The sequence below is a fragment of the Falco peregrinus genome, chromosome 12 (assembly GCF_023634155.1).
Source record: "Falco peregrinus isolate bFalPer1 chromosome 12, bFalPer1.pri, whole genome shotgun sequence".
NCBI classification, from domain to species: domain Eukaryota; kingdom Metazoa; phylum Chordata; class Aves; order Falconiformes; family Falconidae; genus Falco; species Falco peregrinus.
In genome coordinates this window covers 27,566,939-27,593,390 of record NC_073732.1, presented here as the reverse complement: position 1 = coordinate 27,593,390, position 26,452 = coordinate 27,566,939, and the positions used below count along the sequence as shown (strand labels likewise).

The window sequence follows — 26,452 nt, the reverse complement described above, 5'->3', positions numbered from 1 at the left end:
ATGACGTCCTGCCCTGCGCTGCCGCGGCCGCCATGGCGGAGGAGGAGCGGGCGCTGCTGGGCCCCGCCGGCCGCCAGGAAGATGGCGGTGGCTCGGCGGCAGCCCCCAGCGTCCTGCCCGCCGCCTGCGACCCGCGGCGCTTGGCGCACCGCCTGCTCGTCCTCTCGCTCATGTGCTTCCTGGGCTTCGGTGGGTGGCGGCGGGCGGGCGCGCTGGGCTGCCGGGGCGGCGGGCAGCGCGCTGAGGCGGCCCCTTCTCCTTGCAGGCAGCTACTTCTGCTACGACAACCCGGCGGCGCTGCAGACGCAGGTGCAGCGGGTGAGTGGCGGCCGGGCCGGGCTGGGTGGGCCGGGGGCGCTGCCTGCCGCCCCCCTGGCCCTGCCGCCCCGCGCGGTGCCAGGCCCTGGCAATGCCGCCGGCCTCCGGCGCGGTGAGGCGCCCGGTGCGCTGACCGGTGCTGTGCGTGGTTTTGAAGCCCAGCGCTTCGTCAAGCACCGGTAAGTTCTGTGCTCAGGCGAGGGCAGCCCGCCACAGGATGGACGAGCTGACTGGAAGGTCACCACAGGTAGCACCAGCTAGTGGGGAGGTAATTCCGACGGGGAGACGGGGAGAAGGCAGCTACCCACTCAGGAACCCCCCTGGCCCAAAGAGAAGTAGAGGCTGAGTGTGTGGACGGACTAACATAAGCGAGAGAATTGCTTTACACATAGGAAAGCACCAAATATTAAGGGGAGCACATATCTCGTCACTGGTAAAGGCCGATGTCTTGCTGCACCATACAACTGGCGTAGTTCCGGCGGGGGAGGTGGCGAGGTGGTGGTGGTGGTGGTGACCACCTCGCTCCCTGCCTTGTGCAAACTCAAATAAAGGAACAGAAATGCCTCCATTCTGTGTGCGAATCGGCCCCACACACAGGACAATGTGAGGAGTAATTACATTTTTTAATTCCCCCCTTCTTTGTGTAGGACATGAAGGTGAACACAGCTCAGTTCATGGCACTCTATGCTTGGTATTCCTGGCCCAACGTGGTGCTTTGCTTCTTCGGAGGTTTTCTGATAGACAGAGTTTTTGGAATACGGTAAGTGTGGCCTTAGTGTCACTCACATTCAGCAGATGGTAGATGTAAAGTACGTGTGAATTATAGGCTTTATAATATAAAGTTTTTTCAAATTCTGATAGTCTTTTTCACTTTTTTCATTTCTCCACGTGATCTAGAAATTTCCACTGGTATAAGTGACCTTCCTTCCCTTATAACTTAAATAAAGTGGCTTCAAAAGTGCCGGTCTGTACTACTATTTTTTTTTTAAGGAAGCTGTCAAGTTGTAGCATTTATTACAGTGACCTTTTATTGCATATCAGCCTCCCCTTCTTTCCTTGCTGTAGGCCTAATATAGTACTTTATAGGAAAAAAGATTCTAGCTATGCATTAAGTGATTTTATTTTTCTTACAGGTTGGGCACTATAATATTTAGTATCTTTGTTTGTGTTGGGCAGGTAAGTGCAAATGAGAGGATGAAGGATGATATCTGTCCAAAGCTGCTCTGCTGGGGCTGGGGAAAAAACCCAAGTGGCTTCTTGTGTAGTAGTGTGTATTTCAGGTGTTGAAGAGAACTGAAATGGGAGAACCCTGAATTTTACTGGGAACAGGTGAAGTAGCTGGGAGTAGAGGACCTTGAAAGATGAGTGAAATAAGAATGTGAAGGAACCAAATGTTATAGCAATTTGATGTGAAACTGTTATGTAGGTGCATTTGCGTAGAGTGTGGTGGTAAAAGTGAAGTGTGACTTGAGCCTCAAGAGGTGTTTTCTGAGTGTGTTTTCAGGGTGGGCCAGGTTGGATATTGTGTAGCCAGCAGGATGATGAATAAGGCAGAGGGAGGCAAAAAGCTACGAGTAGGAAGTGGGTGGGAAGTATTTCTGCCCATCTGGGAAGGGAAAAGCTTTTTTGTTTCTGCTCCCAAATGGCTCTGGTTTGTTCCATATTTCAAATATAAAATCATCGTTTTTCCTTAAATGTTTATTTGGCAGGTAATTTTTGCTTTGGGAGCAATACTTAATACTTTCTGGCTGATGGATGTGGGCAGATTCATATTTGGGTAAGTCTAGAAGAGTATAGTATGTGCTCCCTGAGGTAAGGACCATTTTCCTGTGTCCTAGAAAACCGCTACCATGTTTACACACACAACAAATTGTTGGATGTTGAGGCATGTTAAGATCTTCAGTCGCATTCCCAGTCTAACTTAAAGTTAGAAAAGAGCAATAGGACTTTGAAGGTCTTACTGAATTCAGAAGTTACGAAGCTACCCAAATAAAGATGTTCAGTAAGCTGATTAAAAACTGTGCTAGTCCTCCTTTTCTATTAATCCTTACTTTCCTGAGTAAAAAGAATGCTTAGCAACAACAAATACAACAGGGCTCCTACAGGGGCAAAAAAAGGAGTAAATGTCAGAGGAAATACCTGCAGGCTGTGAATGTGCCATAGCATAATAAAAATGTTAGAAGATCTGACCAGTGGTGTTGTGGGGTGGGCAGATGACTCCATTAAATTCTGATTCCAGGTAAGATGCTTGCTTTTGGTTTCATTTGGGCCAGGATCTATACCACATGGTTCTTCAATGCAGAAGAGAAGTGAGAAGCTGCTGCCCAGTGATTTAATTTCTGTAAATGACCAAAGGCAAATATAATCGCTCCTAGACTACTTAATTTTTCACACTCTTAATTAAGACTCTGCAATTCTGCTTTTGAACTGTCTTTAAGACTTCTGTTGCCTTGTATGTTATCTTGCCATATGGCTTAGATCTACACAGGTAAATTTCTGCAGAAATACTGTCATCCTGGTATTGCCAGCAACTGGTGGACTACTTCCTTGTTGCTTTGCCTTTGCTATTAACATGTTTTCTTTTTTTACTTACCTTCTTTTTTTAGAATAGGTGGAGAGTCCTTAGCAGTGGCACAGAACACCTATGCGGTCAGTTGGTTTAAAGGCAAGGAGTTAAATCTTGTGTTTGGATTACAGCTAAGCATGGCCAGAATTGTAAGTGTAAAACTGTATAGCTTTAATTTGTAGGCGCTGAGGTGTGGGGCTTGTCTTGGCAGCAGAAAACAGCATTTCTGATGCTCCCTAGGGAGTTCTAGTTAAAAATGGATGTAAAATTTTTAACACTTTTAATTTAAATTTGTAGTAAATAGACAAAGGGTAGAAGTGGGTTAATGTGATTTCTTAGAACCTGTCAGGCTTCTAAAGAAACCTGGTGGTGTTACTAGGGTAGGTTACTGTGTGGGACAGTCACAGTGCTGCAGTTCATCAGACTAATTGATTCTTGGCTTAACTGAGTGTAGCTTGTGGCTCAGGGACTAAGTGCAGGCTCTGATAAATGAGTTGGGATGACTGCTTTCAGAAGCTCCTATCCTTACCTGTTGTTGTAAGAGTTTTGGGTTTTTTTTGTCTGTTTTGCTGGTTCTGATGGGAACTGTGTGACTGCACCTCAGCTGTGTCCTTTTGGTTTGGTGCAATCACTTCAACTGCTGCTAGAGGTGGTTTTATACTAATATACCAGTCTGTGAATGAAGAATAGAGACAGGCCTCTTCTGTTAGAGGTCCTTTTCAGCAGCTGTAGGTATTTACCTCTGTAAAAGAAAGTTAGCTGCTCACAGCTGGGTTGGGGTTGACGGTTCAGGCTGTTGCTGGTTAGCAATTGCCTCATGTCATCTGAACTGTATTTAACTGTCTGTTGTTAGCTTTGGGATTGCAGCCATGGATCCCTTTTTAAGGGGCAGAAGTGGGTGAGGGAAAAAAAAGTGCTTCTTCCTGGTGCCTGTCAGGTGGGAATCCTCTTAGCTTTAACACGTGGCATTAAATTCAGCTCTGTTTATGGGGCAATGCAGCGTATGATGTGGATTTCATGGCACTTATAATGTCTCTGTTGAAACACTGTCAAGAGTTGTAGAAAATTTCAGTTTGTGATGGTATGTTATTGTTACGAACACTGGCCAAACCAACAGGGAATAATTTTATCATGTTTGCTGCTGGTGGTTTATGTTTCCTCTGTAGCGTTTTACCCGTTTGCTTTAAACACTGTTCAATAAGCAGTCTGCCTAATGTTCCTTTTGAATTTGTATCATTGTGAAATACATTATTCTTCACATGAGTCTGTTCTACCTAGGGGAGCACAGTGAACATGAATATCATGGGATGGATATACTCAAGAGTTCAAGATCTTCTGGGGTATACTGGTCCCAGTACTCTTGGGTTAACTCTCATGATAGGTCAGTAACATTTTGAATTGATGTCACCTGCTATTTTAGGCTTCTGAATTTGAACAGTATGTGTACATGTTAATGAATTCTTGCTAACTTGAAAGTAGGGCAAGGGATTTGAGACTAGGAAGGGCAATTCAAATAGTATTTGTATCAATGGCTAATAGTCTTATGTGGAGCGTATGATTACTGTGTCTGATAAAATGCTGTGTGGTTTTTATGGTTGCCAGATTCAGATTTGTATCTCGTGGAGATGAAACATTAAACCTGCTTGGAGTAACGGAGAGAGTGCAAAAATTTTTTGAAGGGTATCATGTCAAAGCTTGTGTGGAGTTGTCTGATGTGTAAAAGTGTAATTGCAGCTACCTTTGGATCTGTGTTCCTTTCCTTCAAGGCCATGGGTATTAAGGCCCTGATATTGGTAACGAGGCCCAGGCCTTGTTCCTGTTGTTATGAGGTACAGATAAGGCGGTGCTGTGTGGGAGTGGAGGTAATCTTTTAAATAAAATAAACATAGCTACATGTTTGTACTCCAGTTCAAGGCAGATGTGTCTCATGTGGCAGGCTTCAAGAAGCTAGGTTTAGATTAGATACAAGGAAGAAATTCTTTACCATGAGGGTGGGAGGCGCTGGCCCAGGCTGCCCAGAGCAGCTGTGGGTGCCCCGTCCCTGGCAGGGCTCAAGGCCAGGCTGGACGGGGCTCTGGGCAACCTGGGCTGGGGGGAGGTGGCCCTGCCCGGGGCAGGGGGCTGGAGCTAGGTGGGCTTTAAGGGCCCTGCCAACCCAAACCGTTCTGTGATTCACACCTTATTCTTTCACTTGTACAGCTATTGAGCCTTATACATAAGACAAGCTGGTGTTAAACTTAGCTTTTATTAGACATGTAAAGGTACACTATGTTAGTTGTGCTTAAAAGCCAAATTGCTACTTGAGTCAACAACTAAACATGTTACATTGCCTTCTTGCAGGTGGTGTAACATGTCTCTTCTCACTGACCTGTGCGCTAATCCTTGCTTACCTGGACAAGAGAGCAGAGAAGCTCCGTTGTAAAGAGCAAGGGAAAACGGGTGAGTGTGTGGGTGCTGTGTCTGAACCCACCTTGGGCTTCATTCTTTTAGTCTGGAACAGACCTTTCCAGTTACTGTGTGCAGGTTTGAATTGTAGGTAGTTCAGTGGTTGCTGCTTAACATCATCTTCACAGTTACAGCTTTAATCATAATTTCTAGTTCATATTTGTATCAGTAGGAAGTTTTACAGTTTTAAACACCAGTTTGCAGGCAGATGCACTGTCATCTGCTTTGTAAGTGCCCCGTGGTGGGAGCGTTGGAACTGGATGATCTTTAAGGTCCTTTCCAACCCAAAGCATTCTGCGTTTCATGTGGAGAGCCTTCCAGTTCACACCACTGTGACCTGTGCCATTGCCACTGGTACTTTGTTTTGTTGGAGTTGGTCTTACTTCCTTTAATAGGTCTGGCGAAATGTGCATCTCGTCTCCTTCAGTGTATGTGGTTTGAGTTTTCCTTGTGGGAGAATTTAGGCCAATTAAAAATTAACTAAATTTGACATCCAAGTAAGAGCATGTAACACGAGGCTTCAGACATGAATTTTGCTAGTTGATTAAACATTTCCTTGAAAAAGTGGTTTGTATTTAATTCTGCTGCAGAAGACTTTCAGAAGCTTTAGAGAACTTGTTCATCCTGCTTAATGTGGGAGAGACAATTTGTTCTTGACTTTGGCACTGTTGATTTAGCGCTTGTATGTTCTTAACTGACTCTCACCGTGTAAACTTTCAACAAGAGAGCAGAAAGTGGTGGGAATATATGCTTTAGTAGTGACTTGTGATCACCTTAATGTTTATTCAGTGGGGATGAATATCAGATATGCTTATGCTGACTGAAACAATATTGTCTCTTGCCCCACTCCAGGTGAAGTGATTAAACTAACAGATGTGAAGGACTTCTCTTTGTCCTTGTGGCTTATATTTGTAATCTGTGTCTGTTACTATGCAGCAGTTTTTCCTTTCATTGGACTTGGAAAGTAAGTGTCTCTTGCTTCTGTAGCTATTCCCCCTGAGTCTGGCTAGTGTTTTAACTGGTAACTTGAGAGGCACGGCTGGTGCTTAAGAATCCCAGATGGCTACAGAACCACTGGTCTTCCAGCAAGTCTGTGCTGTGGTTTGTCAGTTCTTCTGTGGCATTGTTTGCTATTCTTGCGATACAAATAAACACAACTCTTATGGTTTCCTTATCTGCTGAGCTTTGTAGGGAATACTGCTGCTTTATGGCTGAGTTGTCAGAACTCAAAAGCATAATGCATGTTCCGTTTCCTGATTAAAACTTGATAGAGTTTTAAAGCATGGCATGAGTTTTGGTGTGGAAAGCTGTGGGCAGCTGTCATGTAAAATTCCTTCCACACTCATGAGCTATTGACTTGAGTACGAGGTGGGGTTTAAATGTAGTTACAACTTTGGACTGAAGTTCTCTTTGCTGTGCTGGCTTCGGTATATATATGTCAAGTTGAAACTTGAAGCATTCATATGTAGGTTTCCCTTTTGCACTGTATGACTTGATCTGATAGCTCAAATGGGTTTTGAATATGCTTATGATTAGAAACGTGTCCCTTTAGCTCAGTGAATGCTTTATGCTGAGTGAGGTGGAAAAATCGGAGATGATTTGGAGACGCCTTACAGTCAGCAGTGTAGATGGCTATTCTTTGCTTGTGGATTCTCACTTTGGTCTCTTACAGTATGCTCATTGCTAGTGTCCCATTATTGGGTTACATATTGGTTATGCACTTTGGACAGTCCTTAGACAAAAATTTGTGGGGTCTGCTAATAAGCTCCTAAAAGGCATTATAAATGAGGATCTGTGATGGATGTTTATGTCAAAGCTATATAGCTATATTTAAAGCTTTCCTGTCAACTAGACTCTTGTGTCTTTACTTTGTCTAGCTTAATTTTTCCTTCATGTCTTACAAGTGCGCATTTTTCTAAATCTAGTTTTTCTTTTTATTTAGGGTTTTCTTTATTGAGAAATTCAAATTCTCGTCCCAAGAAGCAAGTGCAATTAACAGGTATATTGTGGTTGATTTAACAAGTAAATGTGCTGCTGCCATGTTCCAGGGGTGTATGTATCTTTGGGCTCTGACCACGTGGGAGGAGGTTTGGGATCTACTGTTGCAGCTGGTGACTTGCATTTAAGTAGGTAGATAGATTTTTGCATGGCACAAGGAATAATTGGAAGGTATGGGTATTTTTTTTTTTTAGAATAAAAATGTCTTAGATGCTCACATTGAGGAATCTGAAAGAAAAGACTCTATCTGAAGGGTATTATTTTGGTATTCAGTGATTCTCTTCGGAGTGATAGAAGCAGGTTAATAGCAACACTAAACAGACTCAATTTTCCTAGTCTGAAGATGAATTTGTGATGTGGCAAAAACCCAAACAATTAAAACCCCAACAAGAAAATGCTTGCTAGTATATGATTTCTGAGCTCTGACTATGTCACTGTTCCCTGGGATGTTGAGTATTTTCATGTCCTCAGACCTTTTGGGAACTTTGAGTTCTGGAGTCTGTTATTCAGGGTGGGGGAATGGTGTGTGTTTGTGTGTGTTTTTTCTTACAGCCTCACAGGTAACAAGGGAATATGGTTTTGTTTGGTGTGTTTCTTGTTTTTTTTTTTTTTAATCTGCAGACACTTGTATTGTGTAATACCTAAAATTATCCATGGCTAGATAGTGTTCAGTTCTCTTTATTTTTATTGTTTTGTAGTATTGTGTATATCATATCAGCACCCATGTCCCCAGTCTTTGGACTCCTGGTGGATAAACTTGGAAAGAATATCATCTGGGTTCTATGTGCTGTAGTGACTACACTTGCCTCTCATATTATGTTGGCTTTTACCTTCTGGAACCCCTGGATAGCAATGGTAACTAGTTCTCTGAGACTTATAGCTAAATATGATAAAATAAGAAATGGAGTTGATGCTGAACTATTCTGCGTAAGTTGCCACTGTTTTCTGACTATTCAGGTAGTCCTCAAAACCTACTTTGATATCCCTGACTTTAAGAAGGATATACTATGTGAAACTGAGTTTAAAACTAAAGTGGTGAAAAAGCAAAGAATGCTTAAGACAGGCAAAACTAACATGAACTAACTCAGGAAGAGTTACGAAGTCATAAAAACTAACATGAAGGCAACATTTCAGGTTTTGGTATTTTGTGGAGGAAGGCAGTAGTTCTTCTTATGTGTTTTGAGGTGGAAAAGTCTGGCTGCTGCTGTCTGTAGCAGTAATTCGATAGTTTAGTGCAAAAGGGTGTTCAGCTTCTTGGGAAGGCTGGGGTTAGACCGAAGGGCTGTATGGAGTGGCAATTACTAGTCCCTTCAGAAAATGCTCAGTTTGTCACAGCATCCGTGGTTCAGTGGTGCTGTGTTGCAGAGGTCTGCTGTCGTGCTTCATGGACACCCCTTACACTAGCTGTTACTAGATTACTGTGCTAAGTGCTTGCTTCTTTCCTAAAACTTGTTCTTTTGGTGTAGTGCTGAAGCTTATTACTTAAACTGTCTCTAACGTGCTGTATTGGATAGTGGTAAACCTCAGTAAGAGTCTTCATTACTGATTTCCTGGGGCAGATTCCCTGAGAAATTGCTTTTGAGTTAAGGTTTGTAAACCTTAAATTTTTTTTCATAGAATTTTTCCTAAATTGTTTGGTTTGGAAGGGCCCTTAAAGCCCACCTAGCTCCAGCCCCCTGCCCCGGGCAGGGCCACCTCCCCCCAGCCCAGGTTGCCCAGAGCCCCGTCCAGCCTGGCCTTGAGCCCTGCCAGGGACGGGGCACCCACAGCTGCTCTGGGCAGCCTGGGCCAGTACCTCACCCTCACAGCACAGAATTTCTTCCTTGTATCTACTCTAAATTAAATACGATTTTCTCCAGTGTATTGTGGTTTAAAAATAGGGTTCTTTTTTTCAGATATTTTTCTAGTGAGTTGCAGCATTGATCTTTTCCTCTGAGTTATCCTAGTGAGGCTCTTAATTAGGTAGGGTTTAGTTTGTGGGTCGCTCCTGGAAAAAAGTTTGCTCTCCTAAACGTGAATATTTATTTTGGACGCTATTGCAAAAAGTGCTGCTTTAGCTCTTTTTTCCTCTTTTGGGAGAAGGGGAAAAGCAGTATCTAAATTTACTAGAACTTTACAGCAAAAGAGCATCTCATCTAACATCTGTTTGCTTGTTCTTATTTTACTAGTGTTTGCTAGGATTGGCCTACTCATTGCTTGCCTGTGCCCTGTGGCCCATGGTGGCCTTTGTGGTTCCAGAACACCAGCTGGGAACTGCTTATGGCTTGTAAGTACTTAAATCTGTCTGTGCTGCTGTACAGTGCCCGTGTCCTGATGCTATTGAGCCACTGAATATCAAGTGGTTCTGCCATGTTAATGGTTACTGGTTCCTCCAAGTTCAGCCGAGCAGGAAGTCTCGTCTAGTTTTGGGATGTCTGTGTGTGGTAGATGCACGGAAACTTCTGCAAAAATGTGGAGTCATGACTCTGTCGTATGCTGTAACAAATGGGGAGAAGTTAATAATCTCATTGTTTGTTCAGTGGCAGTAATGATATTTTCTTTAAAAATAAATTTCTGCACAGTGGTAATCCTTTGTTAATGTGTTAGTATGCAGTCTATCCAGAATCTCGGTCTGGCAATTATTGCTATAGCTGCTGGGATGATTTTGGACACAAGAGGTTACTTGTTTCTTGAAGTCTTCTTCAGTGCTTGTGTTTGCTGTAAGTATTAAAAACATGGAAAATGGATTCTGTACATTCAGGAAGCTTTCTTAGGCTTTTTTCTTACTCTTCCCTGTAAAACAGTGATAACTACTTTCTTACAGTTAGAGGTTTCAACTGGGCAATGTTGAAAGTAGCTCAGACCTAGTGAAGAGTTTTGTGGTTTTCTTGAAGTGATTTTGTGTAAGTAGTTTCAGTGTTTTGAACAAAATGAAGAGTGAGTACAAGGGTAGGTGAATGATACTCTTAAAGGCTATGTTTATGAGGGCTGTTAACAGAGCTAAAACTAAAATAACCTTTTCTGAGTTACTGTGCTACTTATCAGCATAGTGGAATTTTCAAAAGCAATTACAATTATCATGAATTGGTTACAATTATCATGAAAAATCTCGGTTGTTCCTTGGTTGTATGTTAAAGCTGTTCCTTTGTCCTTGTAAATTTATTGTCAGCTAAAATGGCTTTTTTTTTTTTAGTGTCACTAATAGCTGTAGTCATGCTGTATTTTGTGAATCACCTCACAGGTAAGTGTTTTCAGCTTCTCTTGATACTTGTTTTTATCATAATTCTTGGAAGTTATCAAGCTGAACTGCTTACAGGTGGTATTGTATGGTCCTGTGTCAGGTGCTATAGCTCATGGCTTTGGTACCAGGAGCATCTCTTGATGAGGCCAGTCCTTGTAGCATCGTCTTCCTAGGTGCTGTAGTGTGTAATTCCCTGAACCTTGCTGTGATGTTAAGTCTCATCAGCAGGGCAGCGGTACCTATCCCCCTGACTTGAACAAATATGTAGGATATTCTGCAGCTCTTTCTAAACTGTGTATCAAACTTGGCTGTATATGTATCTGCAAATACAAAAAAGTTAATTCTGGAGACTTTCCCTCAGATAGCAGTGTTCCTTCTCAGCTGTTCTTTTTGAAGCAGTGAACTAGTGAAAGATCTGGAAGGGATATTAATTTGTTTCTTTCAAAGTTGCTTCTGTTTTCTTTAGTTTTATGGGGTATTGCGAGTTGTAGAGAAACTTCATTGCTACTCAACAGAAAACGGGGTCAAGCGTGAGAGCTTAGTTTGTGTCCTGACTTTGCTTGTTCAGATGATTATGAACATGCTGCTCTTTACCTTAGTTTTTACTTTTGTAAAATTAATCTGCTGACTACTTTTGTCAAGTGCTCTGAGAACTTCTGTAGTGAGGTATGGTATCAAAGATATGATACAAAAAGACCAGTTTTAAAAGCTTGAAAATATATTATTATTTCTGTTGCAGGTGGTGATCTCAACTGGTCTGCAAAGAAACGTGAAAAACTGCAGAAAGCAGCTGAAACTGAGTAAGTATAAAGCAGGGGTCCTTCAAACTACGGCCCCCCAGGGTCCTCAATCCAGCCCCCAGTATTTACAGACACCCCCACCCCCCACCGGGGGTTGGGGGGGGAAACCAAGCAGCCACAGATGACTGCCTGCCACTTCATCCGCATGCTGGCCCCCTGGTTAAAACGTTTGAGGACCCCTGGCATAAAGAATAATAAAGAACAATGTTGCTATGAAATGTTTAACCTGAAGATTACTGTCTGAAGTCGATTTCTTTTGTAGGTGTATATATATATAAAATAGCATTTGTATTAAATGCTGTTTTCCTTCTTACCAGTTAGTAGTAGGATTTCATATTCCTGTCTCCTGTGAATGAATAATTAGAGGAAGTGGCAGTTAACAAGGTGCCCTTCCCTGGCACTCTTCCTTTTTATTTTTCTTTCAGTGGCCTTCCAACTAAGTGGAGCTGATGTGTGTTTAAAAAAAAATGTTGTATTGCTTTTTTAATAATGTGCTTCATTTATATGGTGCATCCCTGACCCAGTCAGCAGCAAACACTACCTGGGTTTAAATGTCGGGTAATGCATGGACCATTTTTTTTTTTAAGTGTCCTTAAAAGCTTAATCTCTCTTCAGAAGAAACTACACTCCAGTCACTTCCCCTTCAGTTTCAGCTTGCTGTGCTTGCTATTTTATTTAGAAATCTTAATTCTGCTTATCTCAAAAAACTGTGGCTTGAGTCTAAATTGCAGCACTAATGTGAAACTCAGTTTGTGGTCTGATCTGTCTCATAAATGTTACTGAGTACAGTGAAAAGTTTCCATTTTTAGAAAGAAAATGAGGCAGGGGTATTTTATTAAAGTGGAATCCACTTCCTTTAAAAGGAAATGGAGCGCTTGAGGTAGGCTTAGGGCAGAAATTGTCACAAGCAAATTTTGAGAGCTTATCCAATTAAGCAAGTTTTATTCTGGGGGGACTTGTATGTCCTCCTTTCCTTTCTACAGAAAATAAGGACAGTGATGCTTTTCAGAGTAGTGACTTAAAAAATTCGCTTCCTTGGTCTTGACAAGAAAATTGGTGACATGTTAAGGGTCCATTGCTGTGCTGGAATCGGGTATTATTGTTTAAGATCGTTGCGTGATCAAACATGAAGGTACTAGTCATCTGCTGTTGGGATATCCTGTGAGTTCTAGGGCACTGGATTTATTCCCTCTGCACAGCAGAAAGTTTACTGCTTTTTTGTTTGCTGCCTGAGAACACTAAATGAGGGGTAAGGCTCGCAGTGGATGCGCAGTGCTGTACAAGGGTTTCAAACACTGGGTTAGTCTTAAACTTCCAAAATAATTGCCTTGTATTGGGGGAGGAGGAGAGAAAAAACATTGTATGGCAAAGTCCATTAAGAGATGTCACCTTAAAGGCAAGACAAAAGACCATTCCACTCCAGCTTCTCTGTTAACCTACTTAACTGTCTAGAAAATTTGCTTTTTTTAGTGGTAATGTAAGGTCTGCCCATCAGACTGAGCCTGTGCAGCTTAGTTTATGCTGATGATCTTGCTGAAGATGCTTCATCTAGTAGTGTCTCAGTACCCAAAAATTGTGTTATCTTTTCCTAGTTCTGACTAGTGCTGGGAGGATTAAAAATGTGTGCATTGGAGAATGTAATGTCAATGGCATGAAACCTTGGTTAATTTCTGGATTTTTATTTTTTTTTAAATATATTTAAAGGAAATGTTTAATTTGGCTTATGGGTAGAACAAGCCTAAGAAATCTGAGGTTCTGCTCCTCCAATCTGAACTTGTTTTGCTGAGATTGTGATTGAGAACTGTAGAATTCAAGCTGCTTATATATGAACAACACAGAATTTATCTTTTGAAATGTTCTCTGTTCTGACTGAATTCAGCTCAGTGAGTCTCTTAAGATCTTGAAGTTCGTTTGCCTGTAATGTTGTTGGAATTCTTTACTTTTTAATAGGTAACTGCATTTCACCTGCAGATATTATGTCTCACAGCTTATATAGAAGTTTGTTCCAGATAAATACTTTGCTAACAAGGCATCTCTTATAAATGGACTTCATTGACTTATCTGAAACTGGACTGTGTAACTGTCCATATGATAGTATTTAAATTAGTCTCAAACCCCCAAAACACCTGTCAACAAGGTCTAGCCAGGTGACTTGTGGGATTTAACATCCCATGTTTAACATGGTCTTGTTTCTTGTCCTAATTTGTGGGCTTTTTACACATCAATCTTGAGGAAAGCCCAAGGAAATGAAAACCTCACCAGACCTGCTAGCTAGCTTAGTTGTGATGGGTATCATCCTCAAGCCGAAAGGTCACAGCCAGTTTTTTACACAAATGCAACAAAACCCCCCCAAAACCTTGTATCCAGAAGCAAAGGAATTCTCTGTCCAAATAGAGCTGCTTTTCAGTCCTCCTGGCCCACGTGGGATGTGTGTAACGCTTCCAGTATTTACTGTGAAAGATGGCTTTGTATTAGTGTATGCTGGGGGATATAGTGCCTTAGAACAATATTTTCAGTAATTTTTATTACAATGTTTTTTTCAGAAAAGAAATTTGAATAGCAAATATCATCCAGAAGTGGGGAGCATTTGATCAGCATCATGTCAACTCCAAGAATTATAATGTTGTTTAGTTTGGTCACTCTGCACAGTAGCTCTTTGGAAAAGAAACTAACATGCTGGAGTTTTAACAGTAAATGGCTGAATTTCCTGTTTTGTAACCACTTTTAACTAATGCCAAATCATCTCCGAATTTGAATGGAATGGGTTTATAGCATTTTGCACCGTGTTTAAGCTATGCTGTGTGAGAGGGTACTCTGCAACCCAAGATAAATGTGTTCATCTTAGGAGACACTTTATACTAGTCTTTATCTCATGTGCAGCACTACCATCTTGGTGAGGGTGGAGATTTCTTAACATAATGGCACTTTGCCTTATGGAGCTTAGGAACGGGTCACTGTTAATGCCTTTGGTACTGTCTTAATCCAAACCACTGTCTTAAAAACAGCTTTGTTTGCTTCTGTTTCTCTGTAAGCCTCACATGGAAAAGGAGCGACCGTGCTCTGGTCAATTACTGACTCTTTTGTAGGAGATTACTATTAATTCTGAAGACTGCTGAGCAGTCTTTTATTTGCATTTTTGGGAGTTGATTCTCTTTGTATTGTGATCTTTATTTTAAGGAGCAAAAGCTTGTTTAATAAAGAGATAGTAAATATTGTTACAAAAGCTCACTGAGCCTGTTGTAATCTGTGAAAACCAAAAAGTTTATCTTTCTACTGAAGTCTTGCAATCTAAATAAAAGGAAACTGCAGAAAACTGCCTCTCTCTTTCTTTACACTGAACTAGAGTATTCCATACACCTCTAAGTCTTTCTGAATCTGATACCAAGTGTTCATCTATAAAGATTAAAAACATTTTCTAGTTATTAAAATCAAAACTGCATACACGAGAAAGAAGGTTGCTTGGGTTTGCATGCCTCAGTGCAAATATCTTAAACCAATTTTCTTTTCCAGAGCAGAAGAACAAGAGAGGCTCAGACGTCAAAATGAAGATGACTTGGCTAAATTACGGCCAAAAGCTGATGACTTTAGTTTAAGGAATAAATACCTCTCCAAACTAGGCGCTCAGGTATTAGTAACTAAGAGGGGGTTTAATAACTAAGAATAGAACAATGAGCTGTTTATTTTAAGAACTTGGCTTATTGTCTTGAATAGCCAGCAAATCAACCTCTGATTGAAATGCTGAATGTATGCTTGTTCTCAGAAATGAAGTCTTACCAATAGTAATTAGAAATCAAATGAAGAGAAAGAATCAATGGCTGGCGAACCAAGTAAGTTGAGGAGCAGGCTTATTGTGATGCATGATTTTTTAAATTTTATTTTTTTGCAGCTACCAGATAATTACTCTTCCTGTTTATCGACAATGACACACAGAAGCATGTTGAAATAGCATCTTGCCCCACTTGCAAAAGCAGAAATACGCTGAAGTTCCTGGTACACAAAGCTCTGTTTCCAGTACTGACAACTACCACAGCAAAACAAAAGCAGAATGATGCACCATACTTTTCTGTACGTGTAGATCCTATTTTTAAAATACTTGCCTTAAGCTCCTCCTCTGCACTCTGGGTAAATAGCACCGATACTGATGAAGAATCATCTGGCCGTTTATTTGAACCCATGAGCTATGTACTACACCCTCCTAAAATGCTCAACGAGTAGCTCCAGTCTTGATCTCTTCTCACTGCACAATGTTGGCTGAAATGGGAGAACTTTGTTTCACTAATCAAATTGCTGTGAAAGGAACCTGGATGTAGGAGTGGGTTATTTAGCCTCCCAGGCCGGACAACTTTGTTACCGTATTGGACGTGCTCTGTTTCATTTTTCTTAAGAGAAAAATGTGAGGAAGGACTGTCAAGTATTTCAGAGAAAACTCTACAATTTCAGTATTACAGTTCAAAAAGTGCTAGCTCTGGAATTTAATAGTAAATACTAGATCACAAGCTTAGCGATAACCTCATGTAAGTCCTGATTAATGTGAAAATTCATGTATTCTTAAGAGGTTGTGACTAAAAAATACAAAGATGGTTAAATGCGAGAACTGAGTTTTGGCTTTCAGTGGGGAAAGTGTTCAGTGTCATAATGAAACCTGATGTAATTTCAGTGGAAGGATTGTTGCTGAATAGCTGGTTCCTAATAACTCCTGCAAAGTGCATTTTTTCTTTATTTTTGTTACTCATAAAGGCTTATTTATGTAATTGGACAAACTATTCCTAAACTAAGCTAACCTTACTTTAAGAGGTAAGAGCAGCTGGCTTTCTTGAGCGCAAGGTACGCTAAGTGAAGAGCTGCCATGGAGGCAGGGGGTGACGTGCAGAGGGGCAGTGAGCTTTCCTTGGCTGGCTTCAGGGAGCCCCTGTGTGCTGCAGAGTGCTGAAGAGCCTTGGACTAGTTGCTTGACTGCAGACAAGGTAGTTTGTTGTAATAAAAATGTTACATACCTGTAATACTTTTTTTGCCTACAGTAATTTAAGCAGACCTTCTGGAACTTGTGGTCTTAAGGTTTTTTTTTTTTTTAAATGATACTCTTCAGTGGAGATTGCTTTCACATTCCTGAAGGACTAGGCCAGGACTGTTTTGGTTAATAGTTCTGTATTCTGAAGAACTATCCAGGGAAGTGAAGTAGCAGGTTGTGAACCGTGCCGAGCTTACTGCCCAAGGGGAGCACGCTGACCCGTGATGATTTTATGGGTGCTTTCTGTGCTCCCTTTGAGAAGCACGCTGTTAGCTCTGAGGCTGGGTGATGCAAGCTGGTTTGCGTTTCCATGTAGACTTGTGAATTCTGAGTCTTTTTTAATAAAAGCTTTAAATGGATATTGGCACCTGTATTTTTCTTTCCTGACTGTTTAGTGATGCATTGTTGCCCTTGGTGGTTATTGAGACTTACACACACTTTTTTTTTTTTTTTTAAACAGGCATGACTTCTGCTTTCCCCTGAGAAATATGTAGAGTTTTGGAGAAGTTTATTTTTGAGGGTCTGAAGGCGAAGTTCCCCTTAGTTCCCCCCCACTGAGGAGTTGATGCATTTTTCTTTCTTGGGGAGGAAAGGAGTTGGATTCTTGTTCTTCTCTTGCTCTTCATTCCCTCAGCTACCTGCTTCTCCAGTTCTGACATGCTGTGGTTGTAGGTAACTCATCTGCCATTGCCTGTTGGTTGGCATTTCGTGTGTGATGTGACAGACCGTAACTGTGAACTTAATGCCTTGTTGAAATTTTATTTTCAGTTCTTAAATTCTCTGTACCCTTGAGCATCTTGCTAAAGTCCTGTGGTGGACTTCTGCAAATGGTGTAACTTGCCGTGTCAGCTCAACTCCAAATGCCCTTGCCTTTGCTTTCTGAGGGATTTCAGCCCGCTGATTTCCTTTTACCTTGCTTTTTCAGTGGTGGCTGTGGAGGATGAGAGCCATCTGGCTTTTATTCCCTTATCCCCTATTCCTCTAATAAATTTCTGGTAGGGTGGAGCCTTCCCCTCTCTATTGCCAGCCCTTCTGCTTCCAGCCCAGCATCAGAGTTGTGATGCTGTGTGTGTGCTTCAGCCTTTCAATACATACTTCATAGTTTCAGGTTGATTCTCAAGAGGAAAAGGGATTTTTGAATTCTGGAATACAGTTTCTTCTTGGTAGAGAAAATCTGGTTGTGATCATTGTGGGAGGGATAAGGCAGCAGCTACAGCCGGGAGCAGGCTGCCTGCCTTGGCTAGGGGGGGGCTGGTCGGGCACGTGCTGCGGGAGTCCTGTTTGCAATGAATTTTGAATGGCTTGAGCTGAAAGCTGCTTACCTTTTTAAGATGTCCTTTGTTCCCTGCAAAGTTTCCCTTAATGGCTTCTATCCCCACCAGCCTGAGAAATTGTTGGTATGGTATGGCTTTCCTGACTTCCCCCCCCCCCCCCCCCCCCCTCAGTACAGAGTTTACGGGTTGGGCTCTGCTATTGGATTGTGATGGTCTGAGTAAATTCTGCTGGTGGATGTGTACACTTGTTTGGAGATGTTTATAGAGGAGTTAATAAATTTAACAAAATACTGTGCTGAACTACTGTTTACTACTATATTTATCTGGGCAAGTTTCTGAGGGGTGTGTAACTTATGAAGAATATGAATGATGTTATCATCTCTGCTGTTGCCTCTGCTCGCATGGGGTACACCCAGGCACGGGGCACTTCCAGAGGTGCTGTGCCTTTTGGGTGGTTCTGTTCCTTTCCATTGGATGTGGTGGGTTTTTTTTGGTGTTTTTTATGGTGGTTGGTTTTTTTTTTTTCCCCTCTTTAGGGATTATTGCTGGATGTTTCGATAGCCTTTCTTATTTAAAAAATTGGTTAATATTCTGTTGCATACCTTACCGCTGTCGGTGCTCTCTCACTGCTTCTGTTCTGCAGATAGCCAAACAAGGAGGCAAAGCAGAGCTGTTCAGGTGAGCTGCATTTCTGAATAATGTGAAAATCTCTCTTCCTAATACATTCACACTGTGTTCTGTTGAATGGGGCAGATGTACCTTGGCGTGAATGGGAAGCCGGACAGCCCTAGTCACACAGTGTGCTGTTTCATGCAGACCTCTTCAAAAGGAAGTGGTTAAAGCACAGAAATGCTCTGTAAATATTTAAACTTCAGTGCGTATGAATCATGAAATAATCTCTTTCAAACATTCAGTAACGGAGTAGCTGCCCGCGTGACACTGCAGTGCTTCAGATCTTGTGGTGTTCTCAGAGCATGCAAATGTTTTCCCGTATTTGAGGTTTTTTCATAAATACTGGTTACTAAGAACAACAAAAGCATTTGTGCCATAGAGATGGTGCTTATGAACAAGCTGCTTATCCTCCGGGACCTTGGAAGTTTTCTGGCAGCAATGGTAGGGAGCTCTTCTTCATCCAGACCCTCCCAAGGAGCCTGTGTTTGAGGTGGCCCCAGAGCAAGGCAGCAGGAGCGGTTTTGTTTGTTCCTAGCCACGAGGAACGGTGCTGAGACCAGCTTGCGTGGCCGCCTAAACAGTTGTCAGAAGTGGTGGATTTCAGTTGTTACCTACCTCAGTTGAATTTGAATCAACAGATTGGAAATTCAGGCTGCTGTGTCTCAGTGCCAAGCCTCCGTCTGCTGAATGTTAGAGGAAGAAATAGAAGCAGCCTTGGCTGACTGGGTGGCGGAATCTGGATCCCCTGGTTGAGTTTGCCCGTGTTACTGTGGTTACACCAACCATGCTTCGGTTGGGAAGAAAGCGAATGCACTTCTGCCTAGAGTTCCCATGGAGCTGATCTAGAACATCTGAAGGAAAGGTTTTGGCTTTTTTTTTTTATTTAAATAAGGAGAAAATGTTGGTAAAATAAATCAAAGTCGTTCTGTCTGTTTAGTCTGGGCTCTGGCTTGTGTCAGCATATGTAAAATTGGATAGCTGAAGCAGTTACCATGTCCTGGCCATCTGGTCTGCCCTTCCCCTTTGGAGAGAAGCAGTTACTGTTGTTGCAGAGATGTCTTGGAAAACATTTTTTATTTTTTTTTTAATTTTGGGGCTTTTTTTGCCAACTTCCTTAATGTTGAGTATTATGCAGAGGTTATTAGCAAATGGGACCCAGTTTCTTGGTTTTTCTGAAGTTTGCTTTCTGCTGCTGTGTCTCTGCACTTCTTGGGTGTGCAGCGTGGCTGGTTTTCTGCCTTTTTGGTGTTTTGATTCTGATGCTTGTGTGGTTGTGGCCACGCAGCGTCCCAGCTAGACCATTTGTTGTCAGCCTCTAAGACAATTCCTCTTACTCTTGTAGTGTTTTCTAGTTCCCGTATGGCTGGCAGCCCCTGTTACCTTACCTTGCATCCTCTCTGAATAACCCCTGCTCCCAGCTGGCTTGAACACAGGCGTGTGCTCAGCTGTTGTGGGCACTGGTGGCTCTACAGTTGCCTGTAGCTCAAACATGGGGTTGAAAGTCATTAGCGCTTTCTGGGAACAACAATTCAAACTATATTTTTGTTACAGTACCTGCCAAGGTTTTTATCGTGTTCTTGCACGTGAAGTTTTGCACAGGTAGTCGGAGCTTGTTCCTGTCCCGTGGTGCCCACAGCGTTTAAGCAAAATGTGACAGGGTTTGACACTGTGGGAGGGGAGAGGCTGAAGCTCCCGATTCCCCTGAGCACTGGGTGAGCTGTTCCACTGAGCTGCCTGTGCAGAGGGAACAGAAGGTTTCGGGGCCGGACTGTAACTGCATGCGAACGGTGTGTTAACATTTCTAATTGCCTTGGGTTAGGCAAATGGTCGCTTCTTGGCCAGTGAGCTCCCTGAAACCTTTGGCTCCCGCTGCTACGATCTGCAGGGCAGCTAAGCTGCATGTGAAGATTCTCTGGAGAATAATTCTGTTACCTTTCTGAAATGTGTAAGCTAAAAGCCTCTCTTCATCATGCATTTAATGTGAACAGAAGGAGTTGCTACCCTTTAGCGAAGGTGCTGGTGTGGCGGACCCTGCCAAGGAAATAGTAGATAGGTGGTAATCGTCCTTGAGGGTAGCTTTTTGAAATACGCTAACAGCGTTTTAAAAATTCGTTACCTAACTAATGGCAGGAGATGATTGCTTTCTTCTGCTCTGGTGCCTTCCTCAGTTATTCACTACAATTTTTCTATGCAGCCCTCTTTACTACTAGAAGCAGTAGTTGTAAAAATTGTAAAAAAAAAAAAAAAAAAGTTGTAAAAAACCCCAAACGCCAGAAGCCTTTTGGAAAGGGTGCTTTTTGGCTTTATTTGGGCATGGGTGGCTCAGGAAAGGAGGACAACTTGCCTCTCAGTCTTTCATAAAAATGCCTCCTGTGTTCTTCACCCAAATTTGTCCTCACTACAGTTTGCCCTCACTCTGGAGGAATCTTATTTAAACTTCTTGCTGTTGTTGTGTGGGTGAGTTTTATGGCTCTTCTCCAAGTCTCCTACTCAGCAAAGTGGAACAAATCTGGAGCGCTGTGAGATGGCAGCAGGGATGTGCTTCCTCAGCAAGGGGTGAGTCTTGCTGGAGCATCCATCCCCTCTGCATTCACGTCACTGCTGGCAAGAGGACCTGCCTTGAGCAGTCCCAGCTCCAAAGCAAGCCTGGCTCTGGTAGTCTGACCAGAAAGAAAGTAGAGAAGGGGATTGATGCAGCTGTTGAGGCTCACCAGTGGCCTCCAGATCTTGTAAAGCAAACTCCAGCGCTGTAGGAGTTGGCAGTCAGCGACGCGGTACACGCGAATGAAGAGGTAAATGCTGCGGGTAATGTGAAACGGCAGCAAGCAGACAGAGAAAAGCCCACAGACTAGGAAAATGGTTCGGATCGACTTGGCTCGGGCGGCACTGCTGGTGGGGCTGGCATCTCTGGAGTGCCGGGTGAGGCTTCGGATCATCAGGCAATAGCAGGCTAAAATGATGAGGAAAGGAAAGAGGAAACCAGATGCGGTGAGAGCCATGCCATAGGGGAAATAGCTGCTGAGGTTCTCGGGGCTTGTCATATCGTAGCAGACGGTGTGGTTATTGATAACGCCGGTGCGAGCGTAGATTGAGGTGGGCAGGAGCTGCAGGAACACCAGCGCCCAGGACGTGGCTGTGCCGGTGGCAGCCAGGTGCCGGGTCCGGTAGGGTATGGAGCGGATGGGATAGCAAACACCCAGGAAGCGGTGGACGCTGATGCAGGTCAGCAGCAGGATGCTGCCGTACAGGTTGGCGTAAAACAAGAAACGTACCAGTTTGCAGAGCAGCTCTCCGAAAGGCCACGTGTCCTGCAGGATGTAGTTGACAATGAGCAAGGGCAAAGAGAAGAGGTAGAGCAGGTCCGCCACGGCCAGGTTCACCAGGTAGATGGTGGTGCAGGTCCAGCCCTTGGCACGGCAGCAGCTGAGCCACAGCATGGCTCCGTTGAGGAGCAGCCCCAGCACGAAGACGGAGCTGTAAGTGAGGGGTAACAAGATGTATTTATAGCTTTCTTCTAGAGGGCACAGAGCCTTCCCAGAGGTGCTGTTCTCCGTTTCCTTCAGCCCCTCCATCCCTGGGCGCAGCTTGAGGCACTGTGCACTGTTGTTCTGTTGCTTTAAAGCTCTCCCTGCCAGAAATAGAAACAGCAACACCCGACAGTCATTTGTCACCCCTGGCCCTTGCCTCTCGCCACCTCAAAGAAATCTGGACAATCCTAATTAAAGCACACACAGCCCTCTGGAGAGATGAAACTGCAATGGAAATGGCGCGTCACTGTTACCACTTGAATTCAGCCAAAGCAGCGGCCGCTGCAGATGCTTGGTGGTATGCCCCTGGGCAGCGGCGCTGTGTCGCAAGGGCAGTTAAATGAAGCTTATTGCAGTTGCAGGCTTTCAGATTCCTCTGAGCTTTGGTTACTTCAGGGGGGCAGTTGAGGGAAGGGCTCAAGCGAGCACGCTTTTTGTGAGAGGCAGTGCCTGGGACTGCTGCTGGTTTGGCATCACAGGCAGGTTGGGAAGAGGTGAATTTACAGCTTGCCCATAGCAGCAACAGGGAAACAAACTTGACGGATAGCAGCAAGTGGAGCTGGGGCAGAGCTGGCCTGGGCAGGGGTTTGCTCAAAATGTGTGTTTGTTGCAGTCAGAGGGAATAGGACGTCATTTCCCTCTTCTCAAAGGGGTGGGGAAGAGATGCTTTCCTGCTTTCTGGTGTCCTTTAGTCCCGTTCAGAAAACACTAATGCAGTTTGTATAGACTAAATTTTCTTTTGAAGTTTGTACCCAGTATACCTCCTGAATTTCCCAGTAAAGCGAGGGAGCCAGGAGAGGTTCACTAGCAGGCATCCCATTCTAAAGAAGGCAAGGATCAAAACCATCCGAGAAATGACTGAATGTCTTTTTGTTTTTAATTTAGGGGAAAGCCAGGTAAATTCTGTGTGTGGCCACCTGAGCCAGAACTGCTGAAGAGTTTTCTCCTGGCAGAACCATGATGTCCATGTTCTGGTGAGCATCTCTGATTTTATCTACCTGCCATGCTTGTTTTACACTCTATGTCGGGCCCTATTTGGGTTTATCTTCTGTTGTATTTCAGCAACACGACCCCCTCGGAGCATCTTGGTCTGAGCTGCGGGCTCCTGTGTCCCTTACTGCAAACCCCCTCCAGGCACCCACTGGCCCCTGAGTGTGGAAAAGGGGTTTAGCCCTCACTAGGTAACGACGTAAATAACTTAAATATCTCACAATCAGTTAGTTACTGCTTGGCTTTTAAAGTACTGTACCGATTTCTTCATAATCTGCAATAAGGGTACACTTCCGTGGTATTAACTGGGAGCAGTGCTCAGGGTTACTGGGGGCTGCTCACCCTCCGAAGGCAGGGGACATGAGTCGGGGCTGGTGGGTGAGATCAGGAGGGTGAGGTGAGGGTTGTCCCCACGAATGCTCCCGTTTTCTGGGTTAGCTGTCACTAGAGGTCAGCACTGCAACGCTGATAGACAAGAAATGTTTTCTGTGTTAGGGCAAAAAGCCTTATTTCAAGGCTGCAAGTGCTGTCACTCATTTCTGTCACTTATTTACATGACTTTGGAGGCTGCTTTCCAAAGGCAGATATTAATGCTGGCAGACTTCAGCAGGAAGAGGTCGCTTTTGTTTCCTCTCATGCAAATAAAACAGGGTAAGGTAATTAAATGACCAAACTTGCCTTTTTTTAAAGCTGAATGGTTGAGGTTGGAAGGAGATCAGTCACCTAGTGCTGCTCGAGAAGCGGTAAATGTTTCGGACACTGAAATCCTGGCCCGTCTGTGTTCCCTGCCGGCTGCCTGAGGTGCCGTGGCTTGCTGCTCAGGCTCTCCTAGAGTTGCCTTCGGTCTAGTTTTTGGAAAAAGCACCTATTCCCCACAACTCTGTTGGATAGTCTGGTGGAGATACTGGCTAACTCCGATCCAGCCCCGGGCAGGACCAACTGAAGCTGCTGCTACCCCACCTAAGGCCGTTGTGCCATCTCTTCGCTGGGCACGCAGCAAACCGTGGCCCCTGATTCCCACGGGGTGGGTGGCACGGCAGCCCCCTCCCCAGGCTGGAGCTGTCAACTGGTAGCGTTGGCATCCTCAGCAAAAATACTTTTGACCCCAATTGGATGTGTTTTGTGAAGCATGAAGTTGCAGAAAATGGTGTGGGTTTAAATTCGGGCTGGAGTGATCCCTGCTGTGATCCGTTATATAGGCAAAGTTATTTAAAACAACTCTTAAAAAAAATTCCAACCCTCTGGACTGGATGCAAAAGGAAGGAGTGGTCAACAAAGTCCTCACATTTTACAGCCTAAGAGCTAACTTGTGACCTCCGCAGAGAAACGTTGTGTCTGCTCAGTGGTTTCTTATATAGCTCTGTTTGTGTTCAGGCATAAGGCGTGCTGCTGACCCCTTTTGTGATCAGACTTTGGGGGTCCCACCACAAAACCCTCTTGTTTTCTGTAATGTCACTTCTATCAAGAGCTCATTCTGCTGGTACAGTCTTGGTGGGTTGCAGCAGGATAGAGAATTTTCTGCTGCATGAAGTCTTGGTCTATCCAGGTCCTTGAAACCCTCAGTTCTCTTAAATTTGAACTTGTTTCCAGATTCCTGGTCTTCTCCATTTCCTTGGGAGTGATTTGGGCCACGTCATTTGGGCTGCTGGCGGGGGAATAGTTGGCGTTGGAGACAGGCGTGTTGTTCGGTGTTACTGAGCGGTTTTGGGGTGCGGTGCGTGTGTGGGGCAGCTTTGCCCGATCTGGCTGGAAAGGTGCCGCTGGAGAGGTTTCAGTTGGGTTCTGTAGCTGGACCTGACCTTTGGAGGAAAACCTGCGTGTCCACCTTAGGGTATCCATGGATTTAGGGCTGGAATCTCTTTGTTCTGCAAGCAAAAGGTGGGACATACCAGCAAGCAGAAGGAAGGAAGTAGTTTCCCTTCTGTTTCCTCTGAACAAGCAAATTCTACTGTTTCTGGTATTTTTTTATAGCATCTGTGGATCTGTAAACATCAGGCTGTTCCTCAGATTATTAAAATCTATGTTACTGTGGTATCTTAATTAATTGACTTGTTTACATGTTTACAAAGCTCTGTCTGTGAATATAAAACAGCTGTTAATGTCAGTAATTCTGAAATAGTGGAGCTGGCATCCTTGTCAGCTGAAATGATGATGGAGCGTAACTGGCCCCTTCAAATTAAGGTAAGTGAAGGAACGGCCTTATAGCAGCTGGGGTGGAATGGCTCACTTGTGGCTGCTGCAAATGGATGGAGAAGTCTCAGACGTCTCTTAAATACGTACGGGAAATCGGTTAACCTACTTAATGCTAAAGACTTACGGACTTTTAAAAAAATTCTACTGTATTCACAGAGCTAGTGAATGTCTGCGTTATTTTTAGATACGCATGTTCCAGGGTTTATTTTATAGCATAGCGGTGGGCACAGATCAGCTGAGGTCTGTTGGCGAAGGTGAGGTCTGTCGGGGAGTTGTCTCTTAGAATGCCTTGGTGGTGTTCCCCATTGGCCTCTTCCCTGCTGGGTGGTTTTGCATGGCTGTTGGGTGTTCTTGTACAGTCAGTATTTCTGGGTAAATCCACCTATTAACCTGAGCTTAAAACCATCTTGTGGCCTTGCCATTGCTGTAATGTGAGCAGGGGTGACCCTCATTTACTGCCCTGCATTTCAGACTTACCTCAAATAGGAGGTTAAGAGTGAAACTTCACTTGCGACGCTTAGGCTATCTGAAACCATAATGCTTGTAAGAGGAGCTCCCCAAGGCAGGTTTTCCTAGTCTTTGTATATGAAATTCACTTAAAATAGTTTTTAGTGAGCCTAGAGGTGATATCCCAGTGTATGAAATCTGTCAGAAATGATTGATACGCATATGAGAAGCTGAGCGAAAACTGAAGGAAAGAGATGGCATTGCCAGGCTTCATTTAAATACAAGAGCTATGCATTTAGATTGATTTAGTTTTATGCCAATAGATTCTGACATAAATATAGTGATATATCATGTATTGACTATAATGTCAACATTATTTTAAAGCTGACTCGAGGAAAAATATCGGGTTGTTAGTCCTGAAATACAGTGCTTTGTTCTGCTGAGAGGGAAAGCCTATGATCAAATAATCTCTTTCTTAAGACCTTTTGTAATAGCTCTTAAAACGAGTGGGTAACAGTAGAGGTGACCTGTCTCAGGGCACTCTGAAATTGTTTTGGGACTTGCCTGGCAGTAGCAGCCTGAATAGGAGCACGTTCTGCGGTGCTGTGGCTGTGCTTGGGACAGCCCAGCGCTGCGGCTCCTGCCTCTGCCCTCTGACTTACACATCCTGAACTTGCATATGCACCGCACAGGGCCGGCGGCTGGCTTAACGGAAAGCTTTGCTTCTATTGAATATATTGTTTCTTAGCTTGCTTTTAGTCTGCTTCAATTATGGCAAAGTGTACCAGTTTAGCTTGTCTACCTTTGCAATTTTTATGAGCTTTCATCCCTTTTTATCCTTTGCATCTTTCTAGTAACTTATTCTGAGTGTGTAAAGTGTGGAAGTGGCTGTGGCTCGTTGCTCGGTGTTGTAGCTAAGGGGCAAGGCTCTGCCTGCAGCTTTGCTCGGAGCCCGCTGTTGGTGTACCGCTTGGGAAAAGCCCTTAGGCTGGCG

The 26,452-nt window shown here is 43.7% G+C and overlaps 2 protein-coding genes across 10 annotated transcripts in view; one reads left to right on the top strand and one right to left on the bottom strand.

Moving 5' to 3' along the window:
* MFSD1 (major facilitator superfamily domain containing 1) overlaps nucleotides 1-26,452 on the top strand; it is a 49,250-nt gene continuing 22,798 nt past the window's right edge. For 3 of the 9 annotated variants that reach the window (XR_008749321.1, XR_008749320.1, XR_008749317.1), the window contains exons 1-19: nucleotides 1-189; nucleotides 266-318; nucleotides 966-1,078; nucleotides 1,452-1,494; nucleotides 2,028-2,095; nucleotides 2,925-3,033; nucleotides 4,163-4,265; nucleotides 5,225-5,323; nucleotides 6,182-6,293; nucleotides 7,272-7,328; nucleotides 8,026-8,182; nucleotides 9,496-9,593; nucleotides 9,914-10,026; nucleotides 10,500-10,547; nucleotides 11,287-11,347; nucleotides 14,858-14,972; nucleotides 15,234-15,412; nucleotides 22,714-22,802; nucleotides 22,891-23,009. Coding sequence is in view for 3 of the 9 variants with exons in the window: in XM_055816766.1 (XP_055672741.1) it covers nucleotides 33-189; nucleotides 266-318; nucleotides 966-1,078; nucleotides 1,452-1,494; nucleotides 2,028-2,095; nucleotides 2,925-3,033; nucleotides 4,163-4,265; nucleotides 5,225-5,323; nucleotides 6,182-6,293; nucleotides 7,272-7,328; nucleotides 8,026-8,182; nucleotides 9,496-9,593; nucleotides 9,914-10,026; nucleotides 10,500-10,547; nucleotides 11,287-11,347; nucleotides 14,858-14,972; nucleotides 15,234-15,293 (1,566 nt within the window). In the remaining 6 variants the exon portion in view is untranslated. Of the gene's footprint in view, nucleotides 190-265; nucleotides 319-342; nucleotides 498-965; nucleotides 1,079-1,451; nucleotides 1,495-2,027; nucleotides 2,096-2,924; nucleotides 3,034-4,162; nucleotides 4,266-5,224; nucleotides 5,324-6,181; nucleotides 6,294-7,271; nucleotides 7,329-8,025; nucleotides 8,183-9,495; nucleotides 9,594-9,913; nucleotides 10,027-10,499; nucleotides 10,548-11,286; nucleotides 11,352-13,890; nucleotides 14,661-14,857; nucleotides 14,973-15,233; nucleotides 16,715-22,713; nucleotides 22,803-22,890; nucleotides 23,010-26,452 lie in introns of those variants that run through there. The other 6 variants (XR_008749318.1, XR_008749322.1, XR_008749319.1 and 3 more) reach the window with 6 other exon arrangements.
* Nucleotides 17,792-22,235, bottom strand: LOC101915124 (P2Y purinoceptor 3-like). The gene has a single exon (XM_055816770.1). It carries the CDS (start codon nucleotides 21,871-21,873, stop codon nucleotides 20,848-20,850), a length of 1,026 nt encoding a protein of 341 aa, XP_055672745.1. The 5' UTR covers nucleotides 21,874-22,235; the 3' UTR covers nucleotides 17,792-20,847.